This window comes from Balaenoptera borealis (genome assembly GCF_965194805.1).
Source record: "Balaenoptera borealis genome assembly, chromosome: 5".
Classification (NCBI taxonomy): domain Eukaryota; kingdom Metazoa; phylum Chordata; class Mammalia; order Artiodactyla; family Balaenopteridae; genus Balaenoptera; species Balaenoptera borealis.
The window spans coordinates 87,553,412-87,579,117 of NC_138862.1; the positions used below are offsets into that span (position 1 = coordinate 87,553,412).

General features: G+C 36.6%; 2 protein-coding genes and 1 pseudogene across 6 annotated transcripts in view; 2 read left to right on the forward strand and 1 right to left on the reverse strand.

The window, feature by feature from the left end:
* MRPL47 (mitochondrial ribosomal protein L47) overlaps positions 1-6,313 on the forward strand; it is a 27,183-nt gene extending 20,870 nt beyond the window's left edge. Inside the window, exons 6-7 of one of the 2 annotated variants that reach the window (XM_082394232.1) lie at positions 464-559; positions 2,740-6,313. In XM_082394232.1, coding sequence (XP_082250358.1) covers positions 464-559; positions 2,740-2,863 — 220 coding nt within the window. In that variant the 3' untranslated portion in view covers positions 2,864-6,313. The remainder of the gene's footprint in view (positions 1-463; positions 560-2,739) is intronic. The other variant, XM_082394233.1, reaches the window with a different exon arrangement.
* Positions 3,316-25,706, reverse strand: part of ACTL6A (actin like 6A) — a 27,154-nt gene continuing 4,763 nt past the window's right edge. For 2 of the 3 annotated variants that reach the window (XM_082394145.1, XM_082394146.1), the window contains exons 2-14: positions 23,365-23,441; positions 23,027-23,201; positions 19,568-19,668; positions 17,583-17,680; positions 12,792-12,886; positions 12,399-12,505; positions 12,212-12,301; positions 10,982-11,043; positions 10,238-10,352; positions 10,007-10,087; positions 7,577-7,672; positions 5,005-5,091; positions 3,316-3,773 (exon numbers count right to left, since the gene is read on the reverse strand). In XM_082394145.1, the coding sequence (XP_082250271.1) occupies positions 3,693-3,773; positions 5,005-5,091; positions 7,577-7,672; positions 10,007-10,087; positions 10,238-10,352; positions 10,982-11,043; positions 12,212-12,301; positions 12,399-12,505; positions 12,792-12,886; positions 17,583-17,680; positions 19,568-19,668; positions 23,027-23,201; positions 23,365-23,441 (1,265 nt within the window). In that variant the 3' untranslated portion in view covers positions 3,316-3,692. Of the gene's footprint in view, positions 3,774-5,004; positions 5,092-7,576; positions 7,673-10,006; positions 10,088-10,237; positions 10,353-10,981; positions 11,044-12,211; positions 12,302-12,398; positions 12,506-12,791; positions 12,887-17,582; positions 17,681-19,567; positions 19,669-23,026; positions 23,202-23,364; positions 23,442-25,077; positions 25,168-25,706 lie in introns of all 3 variants that reach the window. The other variant, XM_082394144.1, reaches the window with a different exon arrangement.
* On the forward strand, positions 18,104-18,474 carry LOC309629778 (small nuclear ribonucleoprotein G pseudogene; annotated as a pseudogene). The gene has a single exon. The product of its transcript is annotated as a small nuclear ribonucleoprotein G pseudogene (transcript).

Here is a 25,706-nt window from a genome sequence, read left to right on the forward strand (position 1 = left end):
GTTGGTGCAATTTACTTACATTTTAAAAACAAAACATATACATGTAAATGTCAATGTTTCAAATTATATGTGTGTTTACATGTCTATGTGTACATATATAAAATTAGTACACACATATATATGTAGTAAAAGTACAAAATACATCTGGTAATGATACACTCCGGTTTACGGCTAGAAGCTATTGTGAAAGTAGAGAACTTAAGCTGTGTCTTTAAACTTTTATATATATATATTTTAAAAGAGTAATCTGAAGCAAACATTGCAAAATATTAACATCTGCAATTTTGCAATGGATTCATAAGTGTCTTATATTTAAAATATAAAAATTTTAAAATCTTTAAAAAGCCAATTACATCTCATTTTATTGAAAACATATTTAGTTCAAAGAAGGCTGAAACTCTGTAAAAAGTGAAAATGTATTAAATGTTTTCTGTAGGGTGATACCTTTTTGTTTTCTTGGCAGGCACAAGTTCAAGCAGTGGCCTATACCTTGGTACCTAAATAAAAGATACAATAGAAAACGATTCTTTGCAATGCCCTACGTGGAACGTTTTGTCAGGTGAGCACAAGTACCGTTAGTACTAAAATGTATCTTTACATCAGATGACGTGTGTTAAGCTTTTATATAACTAATACATGTTCATTGTCAAAAAACTAGAAAAATCAGGTAAAAAAAGAAATTAAAGTCTTATGTAATTTCACCATCCAGAAATAGCTACTGTTAACATTTTAATGTATATCCTTTCAAAAGTTTTGTTGTCTTTCTATTCATAAACCTCTGTGTAAGTAGATGGTTAAATCTTTTTGGATTGGTAAAAGGAAGGTCCACATACTTCAGCTGCATAGAATGTGTGCTCATGTTACTGCAGGGCTGGTGAAATGAAATAAGCAATTGAAATTAACTGCACTGGCTTTTCCTCCTCGCTGTCTCCAAACCTAATGTGCAACTTGATCCTTTTGTCCCTTAGCCATACTGGGTGAAGCTGTAAATAACGTGACTTTAATGTATGAGAATTTATGAATGCAGTGTCACTTTTACAGGCCTTAAATATATTGTTTTTGAAACTACCTTTAGCCTTACCTTCAGAGCATGCAGCATAATCTTCTGAATATTCTTAATAGCAAATCTTGGGCTTCCCTGGTGGCGCAGTGGTTGAGAATCTGCCTGCCAATGCAGGGGACACGGGTTCGAGCCCTGGTCTGGGAAGATCCCACATGCCACGGAGCAACTAGGCCCGTGAGCCACAATTACTGAGCCTGCGCGTCTGGAGCCTGTGCTCCGCAACAAGAGAGGCCGCGATAGTGAGAGGCCCGCGCACCGCGATGAAGAGTGGCCCCCACTTGCCACAACTAGAGAAAGCCCTCGCACAGAAACCAAGACCCAACACAGCCATAAATAAATAAATTTAAAAAGTTATCACGAGAAAAAATGTGTAATTAAGAATAGCAAACGTTTATTCTTTCACATGGGTTTATTTTTTTAAATGGCCAAAATTTAGTTGGAGCAAAGACTGATGAATGCATAATCTGATTTCAACTTTGTTTAGTCTTACTTTATACTTTATAAAGTAGCTTATATATTTTGTATATATATTTTTATCTCTATCCAAATATAACCCTTATCTCAAATTTCTGTGACCTCCCCCATAGCACTGGCATATTGTAGTTATTCAGTACCTTTTTTTTTTTTAATATAAAGGCCTTTATTTCACCTTCACTCTGGAATGAGTTTTTTGCTGAATATAGAATTATTATTTTTTTAAAAATAAATTTATTTATTTATTTATTTTTGGCTGCGTTGGGTCTTCGTTGCAGCGCGTGGGCTTTCTCTAGTTGCGGCGAGCAGGGGCAACTCTTCTTCGTTGCGGTGCATGGGCTTCCTATTGCGGTGGCTTCTCTTGTTGCGGAGCACAGGCTCTAGGTGCACAGGCTTCAGTAGTTGTGGCTCGCGGGCTCTAGAGCACAGGCTCAGTAGTTGTGGCACATGGGCTTCCTTGCTCCGTGGCATGTGGGATCTTCCTGGACCAGGGTTCAAACCCGTGTCCCCTGCATTGGCAGGCTGATTCTTAACCACTGTGCCGCCAGGGAAGTCCCAGTACCTGTCTCTTAATTGTATTGTTATATTTCAATTTAAGTACAGTAGAGGCTAGGCATCCATGAATTTATCATTTGCAATTTTGATAATTCCGAAGTGACCTTAGAGGTCAGCATAATTTAGCTGAGGCACAAAGGCCTAATGCCCTGGGATGCTGATAGGTAGAGGCAAACTCAGAGTGGCTAGTCCAGCTAGCACTAAGCGTCATCTCTCAGCATGGCTTTATTCTCTCAGTTGTAGGGGAAATGATGTTAGACTGAGTGCTATTTGAAATTAGGGAATTCCTAAACATCTCAGGATGTATCTCAGGATGTAAAATATCTAATGTATTCAATAAAATTACATTATTTCTAAAAATAAAGGAGAAAGCCCAGGCTGTTAGAGGCTCACAGGTCTGTTCTTTCTTTCCAGTCAGGAAATAGGAAGGAGAATTGGTGGAGCGTTACAGATGCTTTTGATTTCATGTTTCTTTGACTTGTGTAGGTTTACAATGATTATTCAAGTTTAATAATATACATTACACACCTAATACAAAGACGGGCATGACTGAGGTCTTTAAGTGATTGATCTGGACACATATTGACAGCACCGAGTAACAGGGAAATAGTTTTGTATAAATTGCTGTTATGCTTTTATTTACCTAGATTGAGAACTGAGAAACAAGCCCGCATCAAAGCAAGGAAGAGAAGTTTAGCAAGCAAGAAAGAAAAGTTTCTTCAGGAAAAGTTTCCACATCTTTCTGAAGCCCAGAAGTCAAGTCTTGTCTAAGATATCTGAACTCTTAATTTACCATTTTGTTTTTCTTGGATTACAATCTGTATACAAAAGTAAATACATATTAAGTGGTTTATAAATAACTTGTGTTTTTAGTCAAATGACTGTCGGCTGTTTTAAGTGTTATTATGGCATGCTAAATCTGGAAGTGGTCAAAATCAGGTATAAAGTTCAGATTAAAAATTCCCATTTTATAAACTGACATCTAAGCAGACTTTTAATCGCCTGTATCTTAGAGTGGGAAAGTGATATCAACTGCTATAGCAAAGGCAATAAGGTAATTTTGGAATTCAGGTAACCTTTTTACTACTATTGTTACTAGATATGAAGGGGCTGTGGATTCTACTGTTAATAAACAGTGAGTACTTCCATTCAAAATAATGATAAATACATTTAGTACTTAAAGTAGCAAGTTAGTTACAACACAGCAGTCCCAAAAAAAAGTATTTCTGGAATGGCTAGTAATTTTTATTTAATTTTAAAAGCCTAAGGTAAAAAACATAGGCAGTAAGTTTTACTAGTCAATAAAAAGCAATTCTACCATAAACAGAGTTGGAAAGCATTTTACTGAAAGCAAAATATTTAGAGAAAATAGACATTTATACAAAATTATAAAATGCTTGTAATAAGAATAAGTGCATTTCAAGGAAAGCACAAACTTATTTTAATTTACAGAGCCAGTTAAAGCCTTAAAAAATTGAAGTGGAAATTGAAATATGCAAAAATGTATAAACATTCTACAAAAGATGGTTGTTCTTTTCCTGAGTATACTAAAGCTATGAAACGTAAGGTGACATAGAAGGTAGACGTTTGGGAACTCTTCTCAAGGGCATTTCCTTTCTACACACTGCTTCCCTCCTTCTTCATATTCTTGTTTGGAAATCCACATCTGCTGAAAGGTGCCCTGTGAAATGGAAAGAAAAATTTACATATGTACCTTTCTATTAGAAATTTTTTTCTTTTAATATCTTCATTATCACAACTCCTAATTTTTGAAGAACTCTTAAACCCCTCCCCAAATAGTACTCAAATTACACCCTTCTTTTTTCTGCCCTCCTCCAGAACACGCAAAGACACTATTTAGTCTTGCCCAAGTTTATATAGAATATTAAATCTTTCTATACTGTCATGAGGATTTAGAAAATGCTGGGAAAGGAAGATGAAGAGTTTAGCTATGATGGACTGATTAAGGCAACAACAGAAATTTGTTGGAAGGCTTGATCCTAGTACAGCATTGATGAAATGTTCTAGCATTTGATTAATGGTTAACATTTAGAACTCAAACTAGGATAAAGTTTTACAAGTACACAAACGACAGTACACATGCACTATGCAAAATAAACAGAAGGTCAAAGGAGGAAAATGACTAAAGGAGGAAGGAACCTGGACTACATTACTACTAAGACATGTAAGCAGGAGAAATCCATTCCCTATGATTAGTCAAGTGGATTCATATATTGTATCCAGTTTTGAACTCAGATCTAGTAAAAGACTAGAAACAGAACATAGACCAGAAATATATAAATGGAGAGTTACAAACATTTAATAGTTAATAGCTTTTTTAAATGTTTAGCATAAGTACTTAGTGACATTTACTTTGGCTGCTCTGAGGTGAAGGGGAAATCCTCCAAATTTAGGGTGCAGATAAGTACAAGGACTTCCTCCTGATTCACGGTAGGCACCAGTACAAGCAGCATGCAAACCCCAAGACCATGACTTCACCATTTGCCCCAAAAACCAATTCCTGACTTCCTCTACCTCACCAACAGGCCAGGGAGCAACCAGAACCCAAGAAGGAATGATTTAATTTTAAATGTGCTGCAGATAAGTCCTGACCAGTGCCAATGGGAGTACTGTTAAAAGAGGCGAGGATAAGTTAACAGACGCCCGCCTCTGTGTGAGAGGGGAAACTGTAATTAGGCTGACAACACCCACTAATAAGGCATTGAGGCATTTTGTCATTTTGGAACATGTAAAACTGGTATCAGGTCCTCTACTAATTTGATAGCTAAAAAATGCAAAGATAAATGATCCATGGGGATTTTTATTCTTTCTACTAAATTTAGTATTTTCAGTGATACATTTAAGTTAAATAAGAATCTTCAACTATTTTGCAAAGTAGTTTATCTACTAACCAAAGAAGCTAGAATGGAGCCACCGATCCATGAACTAAACCTCCGTTCCACTGTTGTATTATTTGCAATCAGTTTCAACCGCATACTCTAAAATAGAAAGGGAAGAATAAGTATTAGTAGGATCAAATAGAACAAGTGGCTCAACTTAGGATATTCAAGTTATGACTTTTTAGTGGCTCTGGTTCAAGCACTAATTACACATCATTATTTTGTAGTAGCCAGATTAACAGTAGGCATAGGTTGGACTACTGTATAGGATCTTAAAGTACTTTGATTATGTCTTGTAATGTGTAGTTTAATAAGAAAATAAATTATATAAACCTTACAAAACTGCGTACTAGAGAGCATGGCATTCAGAATTTAATCCTAAAACAGCAAAATAAGTACTCAACACTTACTATAAATCAGGTACTGTGCTAAGTGCTTCAGATATTATTTCATTTTGTGCAACACCAAGTGTAATTATTATCCCAACCTGCTGCCCTTTCTGTAGTGCTCCTCAACTTGCTAACTTACTTTTTTAGGCCTTCAAAATCCCTCCTCTCTTAGTTCATCCCTCATATCTTAGTTCACCCCTCCCTATTCCTCCCTGCCCCCATCCAAATCAAAACACAGACGTAAGATCTCAGGAAAGTTTATTCACACTGCTTTCTTTCAAGTTAGTGTTTCTGCTCTGCTGGAACACTCTCTCAGTAAACATGGTTTTATGGCTCAGCAGTATCCCTATCTCACTTCCTGTATGGAGAGATTTTCCCCCTACCTAGGGATTTGCTTCTGGGGATAGTTCTCAAATTGTTGATACTTACCAATTATTCTATATATGAACATACAGTTTGAGTCTTTTTCACAGTGAAATAACTGTGTATGTAGCAGGGGTGGAGTATGTGGAATGGGAGGGAGGGGTGCTGAGAGCAGGAGGGATGAATACAGGGTTTTGTAGGTGAGGAACTGGTTGATACCTATTACGATGGATTTCATTACATTTTAACTGCCTCCTAAAAGACAAGGATAGTATCTAACTGGTCTTGACCAGACCTTGGACAGCCCAAGTCTATATTCATTATTCTGGGACTTTTATGAAATCTAATGATTAGTACTGTAATTTAAGGTAAATGCCAGATCAGTCTATATCTCCAAGAATGTAAGGAGGTATCAATCTTGTGCCTATATCAATACTTACATAACAAATATAAAAATGTGGCATATATAAAACAGTCCTTTATATGAGAAACCAAAGGCTATCAAGTGCACAAATTCTATAGATTCTGTTAGGGCCTATGTAATCTCTAATAAAGTTTTTTAAAATGTAGTATTTATTGCAGAATACCTTACACAAAACTACTTGATGGAAGTTTAAAAATCTAAAGACTATGACTACTACTCTGTTACTGATGTACCACGTAAACTACCTTCTCCCTAAACCAGGTTCTTCTATCCTTTTGAAAGTTATCACAGTGCACCAAGGGATGTTTTTAAAACATAAAAGCTCTTCAGTCCTCTGCCAAATTTTATCTTGTAAGTCTGCTATTAGTAAGTGACATGACCTGGTACCTATCTCTGTGGGTTGAACTGTATCCTCCAAAGAGGTATGTTGATAATCCCTGGTCCCTGTGAATGTGACCTAATTTAGAAATAGAGTCTCTGCAGATGTAGGGTGGACCCTTAATCCATTACAACTAGAGTTCATTTAAGAGGACAGACCCACAAGGGGAGAATGCCATATGATGACGGAGATAGACACTGAAGTGCAATAACTGCAACCCAAGAAATACCAAGGATTGCTGGCAAATCATGAGATGCTAGAAAGAGGGAAGGAAAAATTCTGTACGTTTCAGAGAGCATGGCCCTAATGACATGTTGATTTCAGACTTCTAGCTTCCAGAACTGAGAGGTAATAAATTTCTGTTGTTTTAAGCCATCCAGTTTGTGGTACTTTGTTACAGCAGCCCTAGGACATAATACACCATCGTGCTCGTCTTTCCAGCCATATAGCTCTCCCCACTTCTACACAGACTATAAGCCAACTGCTTCAGAATACTAGAATATGCCATCTTCCCTTCATATTCTGCACATGGTATTCCCTCTACCTAGATGTCCTTTCATAAACTGCCAACCAGCTGAACTCCTATTCATTCAAACAGCTTCTTCATGAGGCTTTCCTCTGACACTCCTAGGGAGTTAAGTGCTTGCCCCTCAGTGTTCTTAAGAGTGCCTGGTTGATGACATACTGAACCACTTAGCACGTTACAGTTTTTATTTTCTGCATGTCTACTCCTCGTAACTGACTAAGCCCTTGGTGGGAAGGGACTCTATTTTCTATCCTTAGTGCCTAGCAGACTATAGGTACTTAAGTATGGAATCAATGAATAAAGTGAGATTCAAACAGTACAAGAGTAACTAATAGATGTCATCTAGAAAAATATGATTAATAAGGAGTATTAACTTTAAGTAATACCATACCAGGCAGACACAAAATACCATCAATCTACTGAAAAACAAACTATATAAAGTTCCACCAGCAGTGAGGATACGTATGACAGAAAAATACCACTAAAGAACAAACAAAACTTACTGGGGGTGTTTTCTGAGAGAGTTCTCGATTCAACCTGTCGGTAAAGCTCTGAATTAGCGTGTTTCCTCCTGCCACTATAACGCTGCCATAGAGACCCTGGGATGAAAACAAAAATAAATTAGTTCCACATGTTTCCAACAGTTTTAAACACAACTACAAATAAAACCATGTCTTCCAGTACAATTTTCCCTTTTTTAATTTTATACTTCTACATAGACCTAGTAGTTTAATCAAGTGGTTCTCAATCCTGGCTGCACATTCAACTCATTAGGGAGCTTTAAAACACCAATGCCTGGGGGCAATTAAATAAAAATCTCTGGGGATGGGGTCCAGGAAAAGTTTTTGTTGGTTTATTTAAAACTCTCCAGATGAGGGCTTCCTTGGTGGCGCAGGGTTAAGAATCCGCCTGCCGGGCTTCCCGGATGGCGCAGTGGTTTAGAATCTGCCTGCTAATGCAGGGGACACGGGTTCGAGCCCTGGTCTGGGAAGATCCCACATGCCATGGAGCAACTAGGCCCGTGAGCCACAACTACTGAGCCTGCGTGTCTGGAGCCTGTGCTCCGCAACAAGAGAGGCCGCGATAGTGAAGAGGCCCGCGCATCGCGATGAAGAGTGGCCCCCACTTGCCGCAACTAGAGGAAGCCCTCGCACAGAAACGAAGACCCAACACAGCCAAAAATAAATATAATAAATAAATAAATAAAAGATTACTATTAAAAAAAAAAAACTGTGCAGCCATTAAAGTTATAAAAAAAAAAAAAAAAAAAAAAAAGAATCCGCCTGCCAATGCAGGGGATACGGGTTCAAGCCCTGGTCTGGGAAGAGTCCACATGCTGCGGAGCAACTAAGCCCGTGCGCCACGACTGCTGCAGCCTGTACGCCTAGAGCCTGCGCACCGCAACAAAGAGTAGCCCCCTGCTGTCTGCAACTAGAGAAAGCCCGCGCGCAGCAACAAAGACCCAACGCAGCCAAAAATAAATAAATAAATAAATATATAAAAAAAGAAAACTCTCCAGATGATTCTACTGTGCATTAAAATTTAAGAATCACTATCTTAAAGCAATTATTCTACAATCCAATCATAATTTTCTGGCAGATAGCTGCCAGTATTTCATTAGAGGTATATTTCATAATTACATCATCTCAGAATGCACATCTAGAAGTTACAATGTTTAAAATTAGACAAGGTTTAATGATTATGGTGGATAATGCATACTCTGACAATAGTCCTGGCCAAAATGACTGCTACCTTGCTCTTTTGCAGAGATGAACTTTTTCAAAATCCACGTGCTGAGGCCTCCCCCGCCAAAAATAAATTCACAGTGATAAGGAGTATATTTACCTCTAATCTGCATGTATGCATCACAAAGTTAAATGTCAGCCTGCTTTTTTAGTGGCTAAATTCATATTTAAAAAATTTATTCCAAATGTCTAAATCATCTAACTTTTGAAAGAGAAAATGGAATACAGAAGCATCTCCTCTGCAATCAACAATAGTTTAAAGGAGAAAACTCAATAAAAAACAAAGTTAGCAATGTCTTACAGTAAATGTACTTCAAATCAACTGCCTTCCCCTTGAGTTTATACTAAAAAATTGCATACTTACAACCCCATTATCCTAGAAGCAGCACATCCCTGGCAGGTAATTAGTTGAAATAAAGAACATTTTTCATAACTACCCGGAAGTCTTTTTTGAACAACATGATTTTTTATAGACCCTTAGCTATTAGCACTATGCTCTAAGCAAATGAATTAACTCAAAGAAAATCAAGGCAATACGTTGGCTACAAATTAAATCTAGCGTTTAAATAAGATATAATCTATCTAATAATTAGTATGGTATGGAATATGGAGTTAGTCCTTAAAACTTGGCAAGAAATAAACTGATGAAACAAACAGCTTGGCAAAGCACAAAAAATATGAAGTTTATATCTAAACTCCATGTAAAAGTTACATAATTTAACCTTAAACCACACCTTCCTGAAAAATAAAAAGTAAAACTGTACTACGTACATTAAAAATCACCAATAATCTATATCTTGGTATGTCACGTTTTAGGAAATCTCTAGAACAGCAGTGTCCAGAAGAACTTTCTGTGATGATGGAAGTGTTCTACATCTGCACTGTCATAAAGCAGCGACTAGCTACATTTATAATGTGGCTAGTGCAACCGAAGAATTGAAATTTAAATTTATGTTTATTTTAACTGAATTGCCACATGTGGCCAAAAGCTACCACACTGGACACAGCTCTAGAGTTTTGCATTTTTCCTTTTCTAGTAGAACTTCATTTTTTTACATATTTTTATAAAATGGACTTCAAAGTCAACGGCCAAAGTTGCCAACTTAAATAATGATGGCCATTATAAATAATGGGGCACTAGATTGCCCTAAAAGATACCTTTATGCCATAAACGAGACTGGCACTTACTGGTCTGATATCAATGTCGCACATTCCAACACTTGTAGTGACAACATGACTGACGCCCAGCATTGTATTTCCTGATAACCCCTATAAGAAAACAGAAACGAGTAGTCACACAGAAGACCTTCAAACAATAAAGCACATCCAAAAAAGTTTAGTCAGTCTTATTTAGGTTTTGTAATTACAAGAGATCTTTAAAGGAGAAACCAGGCTAATTATAAAAATAAGCTTTTATACCTTTACATTGGAAGGGTCAAATAATCCTTCAGGAATCTTTAACCGTTCTGCTCCAAAATCACAGTTGTAGCCGTTGGGGAATTCATAATGAACAGTTGGCATCTGTGCGGCTACTCTGAAAACATATCAAACAATATTAAACAAAAGACAAAAACAATCCTCTTCAGAATTATAAACTACTAAGGAATCATCAACTTATAAGAAAGCAGAGTGGTAATATCTTATTTTCTTTTAAAATGTTATTCAGTATTTCTTAACTTTTTACCTTTAGACCAGTTAAGCATATTCTACATTTTTTTAAACTAAACAAATCAATTTCTTTCCTCATTTATGAAGTACACAGTTTAAAAAAATTTTTTTTTTAATTTTTATTTATATTTGGCTGCGTTAGGTCTTCGTTGCGGTGCGCGGGCTTCTCATTGCAGTGGCTTCTCTTGTTGCAGAGCATGGGCTCTAGGGCGCACAGGCTTAGTTGCTCCACGGCATGTGGGATCTTTCCGGACCAGAGCTCAAACCTGTGTCCCCTGCATTGGCAGGCGGATTCTTAACCACTGCGCCACCAGGGAAGTCCCTACAGTTTTTTTTAAATTGAAGTACAGTTGATTTACAATGTTGTGTTAGTTTCTGGTGTACAGCAAAGTGATTCAGTTATACATTAAGTATACAGTTTTTTTAAAAGATTAGTATTAAGGTTTTAATAAGCTATTAAGTTTTAAGTCTTGCAGAAAAAATAAGAAAACATACTGTTCATCGTAAGTTGAATCTGATACTTGAAGTACTGAGGCTTGAAAATCCTGGATAACACACTATGGATTTTAAAAAAAGGGTAAGAAACAAGATTATTGAGATTTGTCTTTCAGTCTATACTTTTGTAACATTATTTTAAAAACACTTTTCTTAATAAAACTGTACCACATTCCTGGATGGCTAACTCATTTCAAGGGTATAAATTTACCCAGTAAGGACTCTGAGCATCAAGAAACCCAATTCTAAACACTCGCATTATAAGCTAAATTATATAACATTTAAATTACAACTGTTATGGAAAAATGATGAGATAAAAACAAGTGGGAACCCTTGTACCCCAGTCCTGCATAACAAAATTGGCTTTAGAACACTGTTTTCCCATTTTTTTAATTTTTTCTTTAAAATTTTTATTGGAGTATAGTTGATTTACTGTTTTTCCCTTTAAAATAAGCTTAGAAGCAAGATTTCATTAGCTGAATATATATAAAATGCATATATATTGTATCTTATGGAATTTTTAATGACTGACATAGTATAAAACAGTTAAAAAATTTGCAGTGAAATACATAGGACCTCTGAGCTGCTAAGGAAAAATCCTGTCTAAGGTCTAGGTGCAATTATTAATCATCTTCACAATTTTTCCTTGTACCAAACACCCACAAAAAATCTTTATCCTTAGGTGTAAGAAACTGTCAAATAGGATATATCCCTGCCATAGTAAATGATGACTTTCATATCCTTTTACTGTTAAAAATGAATGTATATTGTGGTGTGAGAGGTTGTTTTACTAACCTCTCCCCTGTCAGTAAGTCATGTTCGGAGATGGATTTTCAGTAAAGAAAACCTTTTGTTGGCTCCTTGCTGTGAACAGTAACACATTTTTTTACATAGCTGACTCATATTAGGAAAGAGAACGTAACTGAGCCATACCAGCAGGTCTCTATACACTAAAACCATTTTCTTAGTCAAAAAATGTACAGAATAGCATAATGCTTGTTTTTATCCCAAAGCTCCTTTCAGGTCTCACCACAGTAATCCAAGTGAATATACAGTACTTTGTTGAGATATCTGACAAGCATGAAAAGCACCCCCCTACTCCGCCAAAAGCTATTAATTTTGTTTGTAAAATATCATTAAAAATATAAGTTTGAAAATATAAAGTGCTCATACTCTAGTCAAAGACTTACAGCCTATAATGCTTTCGTAAAGAGAATAAGGGTTACTTACGTTACACATGTAATTGTGCCAAGACCTTGTAACCTGTGGCAACTTCTCTTTTCTTTTCCAGTTTGCTGGAGATCCTTCACGAACAGCTTCCTGAGTGCCAAGAGCAAGCGCTAGGTTAACAGAGTTCACAACATGGGGGTGGGGAGTTGGAGATAAATCCCAGAAATAAAATTCATTCATCACTTACTTTTGATGCAATCATATATGGAGGAATCAGTTCTATATTCATTTCTTGGAAGAGTTCTCTGCACTGCATAGTAATAAAGTCTCCAGCAAGAGGGGATTTTACAATGCCTATGAAACAGATTAAACAAGGCTAAGAAAGCATTCCATCCAAACTCCCTGGGACAAATTTCCTCTGTGTATTTATACATGATTAATTGTTTTCAAGCAGAATTAACGGAACTATCCCTCCAAGCATGAATGAAGCCATGCATCAGTTTTAAATATACACTATATACTAAAGATTTGAAAAAAAAACACTTAAAGACATGATTTGGGAACTGCTATACTTTGATAGTCCAAGTCATTGCTTTATTTCATGATCTGTGTCCTCGGTGCACCCTGGTTAAATAGTTACCTTGCTGAAGGACATAGCCATCGTGAACTGGAATTGCAGTGGTATGAGTGGCTCCACTGTCCAAGATAAGCCCAGTAGAACGACCATTAGCAAATCTAGTTTAAAGCATTAAGGAAAAGAAAGTATCAAGGTTCCTAAAATAATGTTTATTGTAAAGGGAAGGTTTTATTAAGGCATTTTTAAAACATGTGCATTGTGGCTTAAAATGTGTTAAAGTAAATACGGGGATGAAAGTTGGCATCAAATAATAACTCTGGTTTCAAAACAAATGACAACAGGCAGGACTTCCAGAATGGTGGTGTGAGGAAGTCAGAGAAACCTTTATCCCAGAGAGACATCTGTTAAACTGGTCCAAATTAGCACAATTATTCAAAGTCCCTGGCACAGATCAAAGGGCTTACAACAAACGGAGAAGCATTTAACAAAATCTATAGAAACTTGGTAAGAACAGTGGGAGGCTGTGACATTGGAGCTAAGAACTAAAACCATTCTCACAAAGGATTAAAGAACCTTTCAGCAGTTTGGCAGCTGAGTGGCGGTTATCATCATCTCCCCCAGCTCAATAGGAAGAGCTATTCCAGGCAGATTCAACAGCCAGTGAATATCAGCAGACTCCACTTATCCCATTTTCCACAGCTCTGTGCTGCAGAAGGCCTACATCACGTGAACATCATTAACTGACATTTAGGAGTACAGCCATTCACTGGATCATCAAATATTTACTGAGCATCTATTATGTGCCTAGTGATAGGTCTGGTGCGCAATAAAGGAGGGCAGCAGGGAGATCATTCTCTCACTAGCATTCCTTAAGCAGAGACGACACAAAGAGGTGAACCAAAACTGTCTCTGCCCTGAAGGATATCCTGATAAGTGCAGCAGAGATCAATAAAGCTATAAAAAGAACAGTTTAAGGTGCCATGGGGGAGTATATAGGAGTACAACCAATCCCTGGGAAATTCAAGTGTAAGCTGGGGAGGGGGACATGGGGAAGAGGAGAAACATGCGGGAAGGCCAGGAGGCAAGAGAGCATGGTTAAGAGGTCAGGGAAGTGCAGCGTAGTTCAGTGGGGCCTGAGAGGAGAAGAAAGGCAAGGCTGTGGAAGATGATTCTGGCTTAAATTAGCAGACTGGCAATTAACAAAGATGATCAGAGCTGCAGTGTGAAGAATGGGCAAGATAAGAGGAAGGGGTGCACCTAATGCAATGGCAGTGGATAGAGAAATAAATGGATCTGACGGTTTGGATTGGGGCCGGGGGAGGCTGGAGAATAGACAGGTCTTGATAACTACTAAATTTGAAGTGTTAATGAGAAAGATTTCTGGTCTAGACAACTGGGAGTAAGATAATACACAAAGGAGAAAGAATAAATTTGATGGGAGAGAAGATCAATTTTGGATATATTGAGTTTAAAGTGCTTAAACAGATAACTAATAGAAAAAGTTCTAGTAGACAGCTGGACGTGGGCCTGGAGCTCACAAGAAAGATCTGGGATACAGATATGGATTTGGAATTTGTCAGTGTATAACTGGTATCTGAAGCCAAGGAAATAGATAGTTAAACCCGAAAGAACATGTCAAGAGAGATGAAGGGCTAAGGGCAGAGAACTAAGGCACGGGCAGGAACGATCAGAGGAAAGAGGTCTGAGAATAAATGGCCAGAAAGATAGGTTAGTAATTTATCTTTGCTATTACTGGTACTCCATTGATCTCTGGTCATCTATATACATAAACACTAATTTTGTCTCTGTTAGTACAAAGTGATACAGTAACACCAGACTGAAAGTATGTAAGCCCTCCTAAAGATGGCAATTATAAAACCTGGACAAATTATTTTAAGTGACCATTTTAAGATACTGGAAAGTACTCAAAAGTAGTCAAAACTCAGCCAAAACTTATTCTCATGAAACTGCAACTAGAAGGGGTAAACACTGCAAGTTTGCAGCTTCCTTGCCTAAAAGTGCTTCCCAGCTCCATGGCTATGGTTCAGGAAAGCAGTGATGAAAAATTGCAACTTTACCACCTTGAGTGAACACAGAAAGGAGTTCAGGGCTGGAAGAAAAGCTGGACATTTAAGGTAGAAACTCTGGAAGTAAGAGAACCACAGAAGGGATAAAACCCAAAATCTGAGTATAAAATCTACCCAAATCTCTGGTTGACAACTGAACTATTCCACTGCAGGACTGCAGGGGGACCAACAAAATGCAGAGAACAGAAGGGCAATGCATTCGTGAAAAACAGAGGTGCACCAATGAGTTCTGTGATTTTGCTACCTTTTTAAATAAATGAATTCTCCAACAGTATGCAGCTCTGACAGCAGAAGGCTGAAGCCTGCCTCGCAAATTGAGGTGTCAAGTGGACAGAGCCTGAGGCTGGCAGATATGAGAGCCCAGCTATCAATTAAGTCAGATAAAACAATAGTACTCTTCTCACTAATATTTTTGTTTTGGAAAACAGAGTTATCTTTTTCATAAAACTGTTATTTTTGTTGACGTTAATGTGTCTATTTTTGTTATTTTTAATTAAATTAATAAGAAAATGTTAAAAGGAGTCTTAGTTTTAAATTCTCAAACAGTAATATTGATAGTTATAATCTACAAAAAACAGAAGTTCTGCGTCATCCTCAATAATTTTTAAAAGTGTAAAGGAATCCCAAGGCCACGGTTGAGAAGTCAAAACAATTTTTAGAATAATACTAAGATGTTATTTGCCCTTTTCACTGTCATTCTCTCATAAATGTACAAGAGAGTTTTTTTCCAGAGGCTATGTCATGTGTGATACACAACAGACTGAATGTGATATGAGAATCCAACTTCTGCTATTAAGTCCAACGTTAAAGAGATTTGAAAAATTGTGAAACGAAGCCACTCTTCTCATTAATATTTTTGGTTTTGGAAAACATAGTTATTTTTTATTAAAATATTTTATTTATATTAACATACAATGGGCTTATTAATTTACTTAAAATAAACAAATATAATTTTTAAGTTTCTGTCTTAATTTCTAATATGGCAAATACTACCAGATATGATCCACATAAATAAAAGCTCTAGGTATAAAAAGTTTGAGAACCTCTGGGCTAGAAGAACACAGTAAAAAACACCAGTCAGCAAAAGCCAGAAGTGTTAGGAATTCTAGAGGACAATCTACTTCCCTTACCAAATAAATTACAAGAGAAAATAAAGGGGAGGGTGGGTACATTCTACAGACCACAAGAGACCTAAGAGACATATCGAACAAAATACAATGCATGATCCCTGTTGTTTGGGTCCTGATTCAAATATACTAAACTGTTTTTTAAAAAAGAAAATAAATTGTGGTTATATCTTTAAAAAAAAAGAGAGACATATGGTTAACATCTTTTAGAGATACATGCTTAATGTCTGGGATTTACTTCAAAACCATGGTGGAAGGGGGAGTGCCTGCGGTTATAGCTAATACCACTTAGCTCTGTGTTGAAAATTGTTGACCCTGGGTGATGGGCACATGGAGGTTCAATATAATATTCTATCTTATTTTGTGTAAGAAATTTTCTATAATAAAAAGTTAAAAAATAAAACAATACCAATTCTGTTTACATACTCCTTGTAAGGAAGCAGCCAAACAGATCTTATGTTCAAATTCAGAACTGCCGTTTTCAAGCTGTGGACTGGGACCAGTTTGCTTACTTTGACTACAATTCCTGACAGGATTATTATGAAAATTAAATGATATAATGCACACAATGAGTCTGCTAATACTCTCCTTCCTCTACTCAAAACCTGCAATGGTTCTCTAGAGTCTAAAGTTCACATTTTTAAAATCTAACATGCAAGACTTCTACAGTCTGATCTAAACATATTTTTACAACTTGTTCTGAAGCCGAACATAAAACTTCAACTCTAAACTAAGTCACTGTGAAGAACACTTACACTTTCCACCTCCACAATTGTGCTAAAGTCATCTCCAAGACACCCCACAACAGACAAATGTTAGATTACAGTTACCACAGTGATTCTCACACATATAAAATTCGCTTGAATATTACGGCAATCCAGGGAGGTATACCGGATAAATGAGTAAAAAGTGAAGGTCAAATTTTAAGTACCTAATTCAAGATCAGTTTATAAGCACTGGAACTTGAACTCTAAATATAGGGCTCCTTCCCCCACATCCTGCAACTAAATTCTCTTTTCTTTACAAAGGCTTGTCAGGCTACAATATTACTCCACTTAACTACAATTGCTATTTGAAAAATTCAAATTAATCATGTACTTCTTTATGACTTTTGCCAATGCTATTCTGAAGTACTATTTAAATCTGTTATTTAGTTTTCAACAAGAATATTACATTATTCTTTGAGATCAGGACATAATATTTCCTTGTCTGTCCCTTAATATGCTTGTAAAAAATATTTGGCGATTAAATCTTAAATGAATTTACAGCCAATTTCCACTTTTCTAAGGTACTGGAGAAGAGGAAGAAAATGGCAATCTTTGAATTCAACTAGGTCAACTGACTTAAATACTGTCCTGTCGTCACATTCCTCTTCTAAAAACAAAAATTTTTGTTTTTGTTAAACTTTGTTAAATTAATGAGAAGAATTTGAGTGCTTCTTTCCTATCTCCCTCTCACATTTTCACATGCATCAGTTCCAATAAGAATACTAAAAGATAGATATCTAAAAGCAATGGAGAAAAACACCTCAACTTCCAAACAAGCAAGAAGTGGCTCCTGTCTTCCTGCTGAGGGCGTCACCTTTAGCAGCACCACAGTTACTCCTAAAGAGAAGTTGGGTATTACACTTTCAAGGATACGCTGTCAAAACGGCAGTTTTGCAAAGGAAGAATGCAGGGATGTTGTAGTGTTCAAACATTAACTCTGTCAGTTTCTCTCTCTTTGCTCTGGTATTCCACTTGAAAAGAGGGAAAAAGAAATGCAAATTATTTATTGTTTAAAAACTAAAGTGTTAAAAAAAAAAAAAAAAACTAAAGTGTTAATTTATCTCAAAATTCATTTCAGCACTATATTAACAAAGATGTAAAACATTAATAATAGAGTAAAATACCATGGAAAATCTTCTTTATCATATCTTTACAACATTTATTTCTATGTATTTGTAATAAATTTAATAAATATAAAATTTATTATTTAATAAGTAAAATTGTTTGCTGCTATGAATTCTAGAAATTACACTTTTCAAAGTATATGGAAATCTGGATTCTTATAAACGAAGTATTATTAAATCTTTTTTTTTTTAATCTTAAGAGTGAATCTAAGCATGAGGGACAACCCGAATTCCGTTCGGAGGCATCTTTGAGCTCGTGGAGTAGACATCATGAGCAAAGCTCACCCTCCCGAGTTGAAGAAATTTATGGACAAGAAGTTATCATTGAAATTAAATGGTGGCAGACATGTCCAAGGAATATTAAGGGGATTTGATCTCTTTATGAATCTTGTGATAGATGAATGTGTGGAGATAGCAACTAGTGGGCAACAGAACAATACTGGAATGGTGGTAATATGAGGAATAGTACCATGATGTTAGAAGCCTTGGAACGAGTACGAACAATAGCTGTCTTCAACAGAGAAATCAACTGCTTCCACATGTCCCCTCTCCACATTTTACTACGATGAAAACTGGGTCGTGTACATTTTCTTACTGAACTTTTTTGTTAAATAAACTTTGGTAATAGTCAAAAAAAAAAACGGAGTGAATCTAGTCATCAAAATCTTAAATATGCATTTTAAACGACCAAATTCTCCCACTTGTAGATGGTACTCAAAAGAAACTAGAGTTTAGGAAACAATAATAAAATATTGATAATTTATAATCATTATCTAGTCTTCTGGGCCCTTTTGACTCTATATCAAATGTATTTCACAAGAGACTCTGGTCTAGCAATTTCCAGCCCTAGTTCAACATTGACTTTAAATATAAATTTTATTATTTAATAAGTAAAATTGTCTGCTATGAATTCTAGAAATTACAGACTTTTCAAAGTATAGGGATATCAGGATTCTTATAAACATGAAGTATTATTAAATCTTAAGAGTTAATCTAGGGACTTCGCTGGTGGTGCAGTGGTTAAGAATCCGCCTGCCAATGCAGGGAACACGGGTTAGAACGCTGGTCTGGGAAGATCCCACATGCTGCAGAGCAACTAAGCCCGTGCGCCACAACTACTGAGCCTGCGCTCTAGAGCCCGCGAGCCGCAACTACTGAGCCTGCATGCCACAACTACTGAAGCCCGTGCAACCTAGAGCCCGTGCTCCGCAACAAGAGAAGCCACCGCAATGAGAAGTCCGCGCACCTCAACAGAGTAGCCCCCACTTGCCACAACTAGAGAAAGCCCGCACGCAGCAACGAAAACCCAATGCAGCCAAATAAATAAATTTATATTAAAAAAAAAAAAAGAGTGAATCTAGTCACTCTTAAGGTTGAGTATAAAAGCAGATATAAAAAAAAAAAAAAAAAAAAAAGCAGATATACACTGCCCTTGAGGGATAAGGGACAATTGACCAAAATGGGAAGCAGCCCAAGGAAATCAAATGTTAAATTCCTGGAAAAAATAGATAAATAACCACCAGAACCCACTAGCGTGCTTTAATTATTGTTCTTTGAGTATTTTAATTATTGAAATAATAAAAATAAAAGTTGTAAGAGTATTTATAAATGAATCTCCCTTTCCCTAATCTTCAAAATTCAAAATATGAATTTCTATGTCTCTTAAAGAAAAACGAAACACTCTTCAAATGAGTAAATAAACAACCTAGAGAAACTCGAAAAAGTTTGTCTCACCGGTGCTTCTGACATGAGAACAGGATGCAGGCTGGCTTCTGATTTGACATGCATTTTGTAGGTATGATCCAAAATAGCCTGGAAACTATCCCAATCTTCAACTAAAATATAAGATTAATACCTTGAAAATAATGCTTAATCAAAGATGAATACAGCATATTTTGAGAAACTGTGTCTAATGGTTTAACACTAATATTGATACTGTAATATACAGAACCTACTTATTTTACAGCTCTGCCTCATAACACAGCACTTTATAAAGACATCATCTTTGTCTTCTAGATACGGTTTCTCCAGCCCCAACAGTTACAACCCCTAGACCTGTCCCAGGTGTAATTAATGTATCAAATAGACCTAAAATACCAAATAAATATTATTCAGTAAGTACTTATTAGAGGCCCAAAATGCAATTCAAATGGTAGGAGAAAACACAGAAGAACTGTATGATCTAGAGCGGACATTTAAAAAGCTTACAATCTATATGAAAAAAGATGTAAAGACTTTAAAAAGAATTTAGAGAATAGCATGTTTTCAATTTGCCTTCCACCTAAACATTCCACTGAAACTGCTCGCATAAGTCACTAATGAGCTTCTAACAGGCAAATCCAGTGGATGCTTCACGTTTGTAATCTCATCTGGCCTCTCTAAATTACTATCTGACAGTACTGACTCAAGAGTTTACAAACTTTTTCTGCCACAGTCCAACAAAGCAATGTCATTCCTTGTAAACATACTTCTATAGGCCTATCAGGATGGGGGTTTTTTGATCAATGGACCTCCTCTGTAGCTTTAACTTCTCTTTCCCCTTCTTAGCGTAAAGCTCAGTGCCACAGCTGAGAACAATGAGAATCACTGGACTTCTTTACTTCTAGAACTTTTTCTTCTCTTGGCCTTCTCCTGAATTTTCTCCTACTTCCCTAACTGTTCCTTCTCATTCTCCTTCACAGGCACCTCTATTGGTTAAATACACGGAAATAAATTTTCATAAGGAATCCTATCCTCAATCCTCTTCTCATATCCCAAACTCTTCCTGGTAAAAAAAAAAAAATCAACTCCATGTCTTAAAATCTCTCTCACCTGCTTATTAGATCAGCACCTATATTCAAACACTTTGAACTAATAAACTCATCTACTTGCTGTGCAGAAAGAGCTAACTTAGCAGACCTGAGAAAGGCCTGCTTGCAAGGCTGACCCTTGGCTGGCATCTAGGAACTTGTCTGGTAAACAGTTCCCTACACTGATATAAAACTTTCCCCAAATACAAGTAGCTCACTGTGCCTAAACTGTTTATACAGTGTGGTTTATGTGGAATACCTTTCCTTCTGGGAGTCTGGGGTTTTGGAACATGTTAGGCACAGAGTACCTACATGACCAGCCCCTACTAAAAACCATGGGTACTGAGTTCTTTTATTTTCTGAATCCAAAAGACACTCATTTATTCCAAGTATCAAGATAATATAAGAAATAAAATATCTGTAACAAAAAATGTCCTTCCAGTTTTTTTTTTTTTAACAGCTCTATAGAGGTATAATTTTCCATAACATGGATCCATTTTAAGTGTACAATTAAATGATTTTCTTTTGTAAATCTTTTGTAAAGTTGTGTGAATATTATTACAATTTAATTTTAGAATATTTCCATCACCCCAAAAAGAAACTTTATGCCCTTTTGCAGTCACTTCCCATTCCAACTACAGCCCCAAGCAACCACTACTTTACTTTCTGTCTGTATAGATTAGCTTTCTCCGGTCATTCCATATTAGAGTAATCATACATTATGTGGAGTTTTGCATCTGATTTCCTCCATTTGGCATAAGGCTTTTGGGGTTCTTCCATATTTTAGCTTATATCAGTATTTTGTTCTTTTTATTGCCAAATAGTACTTCATTTTATGGGTATACCACATTTTGTATACCCATTCATCCAATGATGCACCTTGGGCTATTTCCACTTTTCGGCTAATATGGATAATGCTGCTATAAACGTTTGCATATAAGTATTTGTGTGGACATATGTTTTCAGTTCTCTTGTGTTGATACCTAGAAGTGGAACTGTTTGGATTATATGGTGAATTTATGTTTAACCTGTTAAGAAACTGTCAAACTTTTCCAAAGCTGCTGCACCATTTTTTGTTCTCTCCCAGAAATAGATATGGAGGTTTCAGTTTCTCTATATCCTCATCACACTTGCTATTGTCTGTCTTTATAATATAGCCATCCTGTGAGTGTGAAGTAGGGTACTGAGTCTTTAATGAGCTCTACTAGTAGACCACACACACATGTTCCTGGTTACTGGAGGGATTAAGCACATCCTTTATGACTTCACTGTAAGCTCCTGGAAGCTTGCACTGGTTTCCTCTGGACTTCACTACATGCCCCTTTTTTCTCTGTCAGTTCTGCTTTGTATTCTTTCAGCATAATAAACCTTAACTGTGAGTACACTGACATGCTGAGTCCTGTGAGTCCTTCTAGTGAATAATTGGACCTGAGAGTGATCTTGGGTCTTACACTTGCTTTTTAAGACCAAAAAACTTGCTCCTTCCCCTGCTATTCCAACCTCAATGCATGGTACCCCCCATTCAGTAACTCCAATCAAAAATCTAGGAAACTTTCTCAACTCTTTAAACACTTAGTACCATTTGTCTTGGATATCTCTGACAGCCACCTCAGGATCTCTGCCATCAGTATTAAAATTTTAACCCTCTTCATTTCTCATTTGGACTCACCTCCCTAACTGATCTTCCTATCTCTAGTATCTCCCTCCAATCCAGCCTACAGAGTACTGTTAGACTAATCTTCCCAGCTGGCATATGTGAGCATTTATACATAAAATGTTGTTTAAATTCCTTTGGAGTTACCTTTCAGTTACCAGCTTAATATACTCCTGGCATTACAAGCCCTTTTATGATTGCTCTCTGCCTACCTTTCCTGCAATTGGCCATAATGTACCTACTGTTACAGTCATACTTAATTGATGACACTTCTAAACATATAAGTTTCTTCCACAACACCATCTCTTCACACATGCTGGTTGCTCTAATTTACCCAGCCTTGTCAGTCGGGCTAATTCTTATTCAGTGATCAAGATTCAGTACAAAAGTTACCTCCTTTGTGAAAACCATCTCTGACCCCCAATGACAGAGTTAAATACCTCCCCTCTCCAATCCCACTGCTTATCAAACATAGTTATATTATAGCACTTATCCTATATATATATGTGTGTGTGTATATATATATACACATACACATACACACATCTATCTCCTCTACCTATGAGTTTCTTGAGGAAAAGAAACACGTTTTATGCATCTTTGTATTCTCAGTGCCTGGAACATCAGTTTATGGAATAAAAACAACAAAAAATAGCTGATGTTCAACTTTTAAGAAGCCATTGCTTTATATCTAAAATATACTATGCATACTTTACATTTAGAATCAAATTCATAGAAAAAACATCGTACCCATCCCATTTTTCAGTGGTGAAATGGCCTCTGTATTCTCCCTCGGAACACGCAGGGCATTAGTATCTATGTAATAGGTGGGACCACCTTGTTTGCTTTTATCACCATCTATTTCCATCAATGTACTTCCATCATCTCTTTCTACCACCATACCAATAGCGGTAGGGAAATCCACCTGTAAGAGTCAAAAACATTATTTACAAATTTTACCTGCTTTTACCAAGGAGTCATTTCCACCAACTAATGTCTTTTACCATATTTGAGTCAGAATTTCCGTGTGAATTTAACTCTACATGAATGGCTCTTGCATATCCAATTAACTCTACCATTCCACTTACCTTGGGACAGTCCTCACCAGCATACCCAGCTCTCACAGTATAGGATCCAATGTCAAAAACAAGGGCTCCAACTTCATCTGAAAAGATGAAAAGATAATTAACATTAACGACTTACAAGTATCATGTGAAAATTAAGAGTACTTAATGTGCTTATATTCATATTATTACTAGCTTGAACCTAGTTTTAAATACACCTTAAAGATTCACTTAATTAAAATATAACAAGTCATACACAGTATATCGGGAGAGGTTCAATCAGGAAAGAGGTGGTACACTAAAATTAGGTAATTTAAGGAGAGTTTACTTATTAAAGGGTCTACTTACAAAAATACAGGCAAAATATAGGAAAACCAGAAAGGATAGTATGGTACCCTAGGACTAGTAATAACAGAAATCTGTTGCCACACTTAGAATTGAAGAAACACAGGGAAGGAACTGTTACCAGAACCCGGAGAGAGACTTGTATTGGGAGGGCATCAGACCTTCAGTTGAGGGATGGAATCAGCCTTGGCTGACCCTGAGGAAAAGGAACCAGACTAATACATTTGCCAACCTCTCTCCCCACTGGCTAGGGTGATCTTCGAATTTCTCACCCAAACTGAGCCACTTCTGAATGTGATAGGAGCGCCTATTAATAATTATACCAGGACAAGAGGCACAAAGGAGGAAGTATGGTTACCCTACCATTGGCCAAACCAGAGGCCAAGAGAGCCCACTGATGCAGTCTACAAGGGTCAGTCTTTAAGGGCACACAGAGGGTGGAAATGGGTGGAAAGTGGATCTGGAGGGGCAAAGGAAAGCTATCCAGTATACTAAAGTATACCATTTTTTTCATACGTTAATCAACATTATATTTCATGCAATTAGGGAAGAAACTTAGCAAAACCCCAAGAAAAATAAGGAACCTAAAGAATAAGAATTTAAGGTATAATAATATAGGCCAGGTAAAAATCATTAAAATGAAGGTATCATTAAAGTTTGCACATTTCACAGATTCGTAGGAGATAAAAGTTTAATACTGAGAGAAAAAGCTAGTTATTTTTTTTCATATTCAAATTCAGAGAAAAGCCTCTAATTACACTTTAAAAATACTTCACCCAAAACAGCACGCCTCCTAAAACAAAGCACTTGGGTTTTCTAGGCACTGATTTTTCAAAGAAGGATTTTTTCACTCAGTCATTAAAAATAATAAAGAAATACTACTTAGCTCAATTAAATTGACAAAAATTAGTAAGGCTGATAAGACCAAGTATTGTCAAAGATGTAGAAAAAGAGGAGCTCTTACACATTTGCTAGTAAAGTTGTAAACTGGGACTTCCCTGGTGGTCCAATGGTAAAGAATCCGCCTTCCAATGCAGGGGATGCAGGTTCAATCCCTGATCGGGGAACTAAGATCCCACATGCTGCGGGGCAACTAAGCCCACGCGCCACAACTACTGAGCCCATGTGCCTCAACTAGAGAGGCTGTGTGCCGCAAACTACAGAGCTCTGGAACCCGCACACCACAACTAGAGAGAAGCTCACGCGCCGCAAAAAAAAAGTTGTAAACTGATACAACCACTATGAGCAATTTAGTCATATCTACTAAAGTTGAAAACGTGCATACATAGAAATTACACTTATGTCTTCTCTAGAGAAACTCTCTCACGTATATCACAAGGAGACATGTAAGAGAATGTTCACTGGCTATGTGATCTCAGGTGATTTACTAACCTCTCTGCCTCACTTTCCTCATGTGTAAAATGTGCATAATAGTCGCTATCTTGCAGGATGCTAGAAGTATGGAAGCACTTAGAACAGCACCTGGTAAATAATAAGCACAATAAGTGGTAGCTGCCATTATAATTATTATCATCACACTGCTTGCCACAGGAAAAGGTAGAAAGATTAAACGGTCTCTCAGTAGGAAAATAAACTACAGTTTATTCATAGAGTGAAATACTACATAGCAGTTAAAAAAGGTCTAGATCTACATGTATTAACATGGATAAATCTCAAAAGAATTAAGTTTAAAAAGCTAGTTACTATGCACACATATTTTGATACTACTTAATTCATTATGGATTCACACACACTTAATAAAAGTATAAAAATATGCATAGTGTTGGGGAATATTACATACCAACTTCAGGTCACTGGTAACCTCTAAGGAGGCAGAGAAGAGGAATCTATATCAACAATATAGATTTTATCTATATTGTTGATTTCAACAATATCAATTTTATTTCGTAAAATATCTGAGGCAAATTTGACAAAACATTACATTTATTTAATCTCAGTAGTGAGTACAGAAGTATCATATTAAACTTACATATACTTTATTTTTTAATGTTTAAAGTATT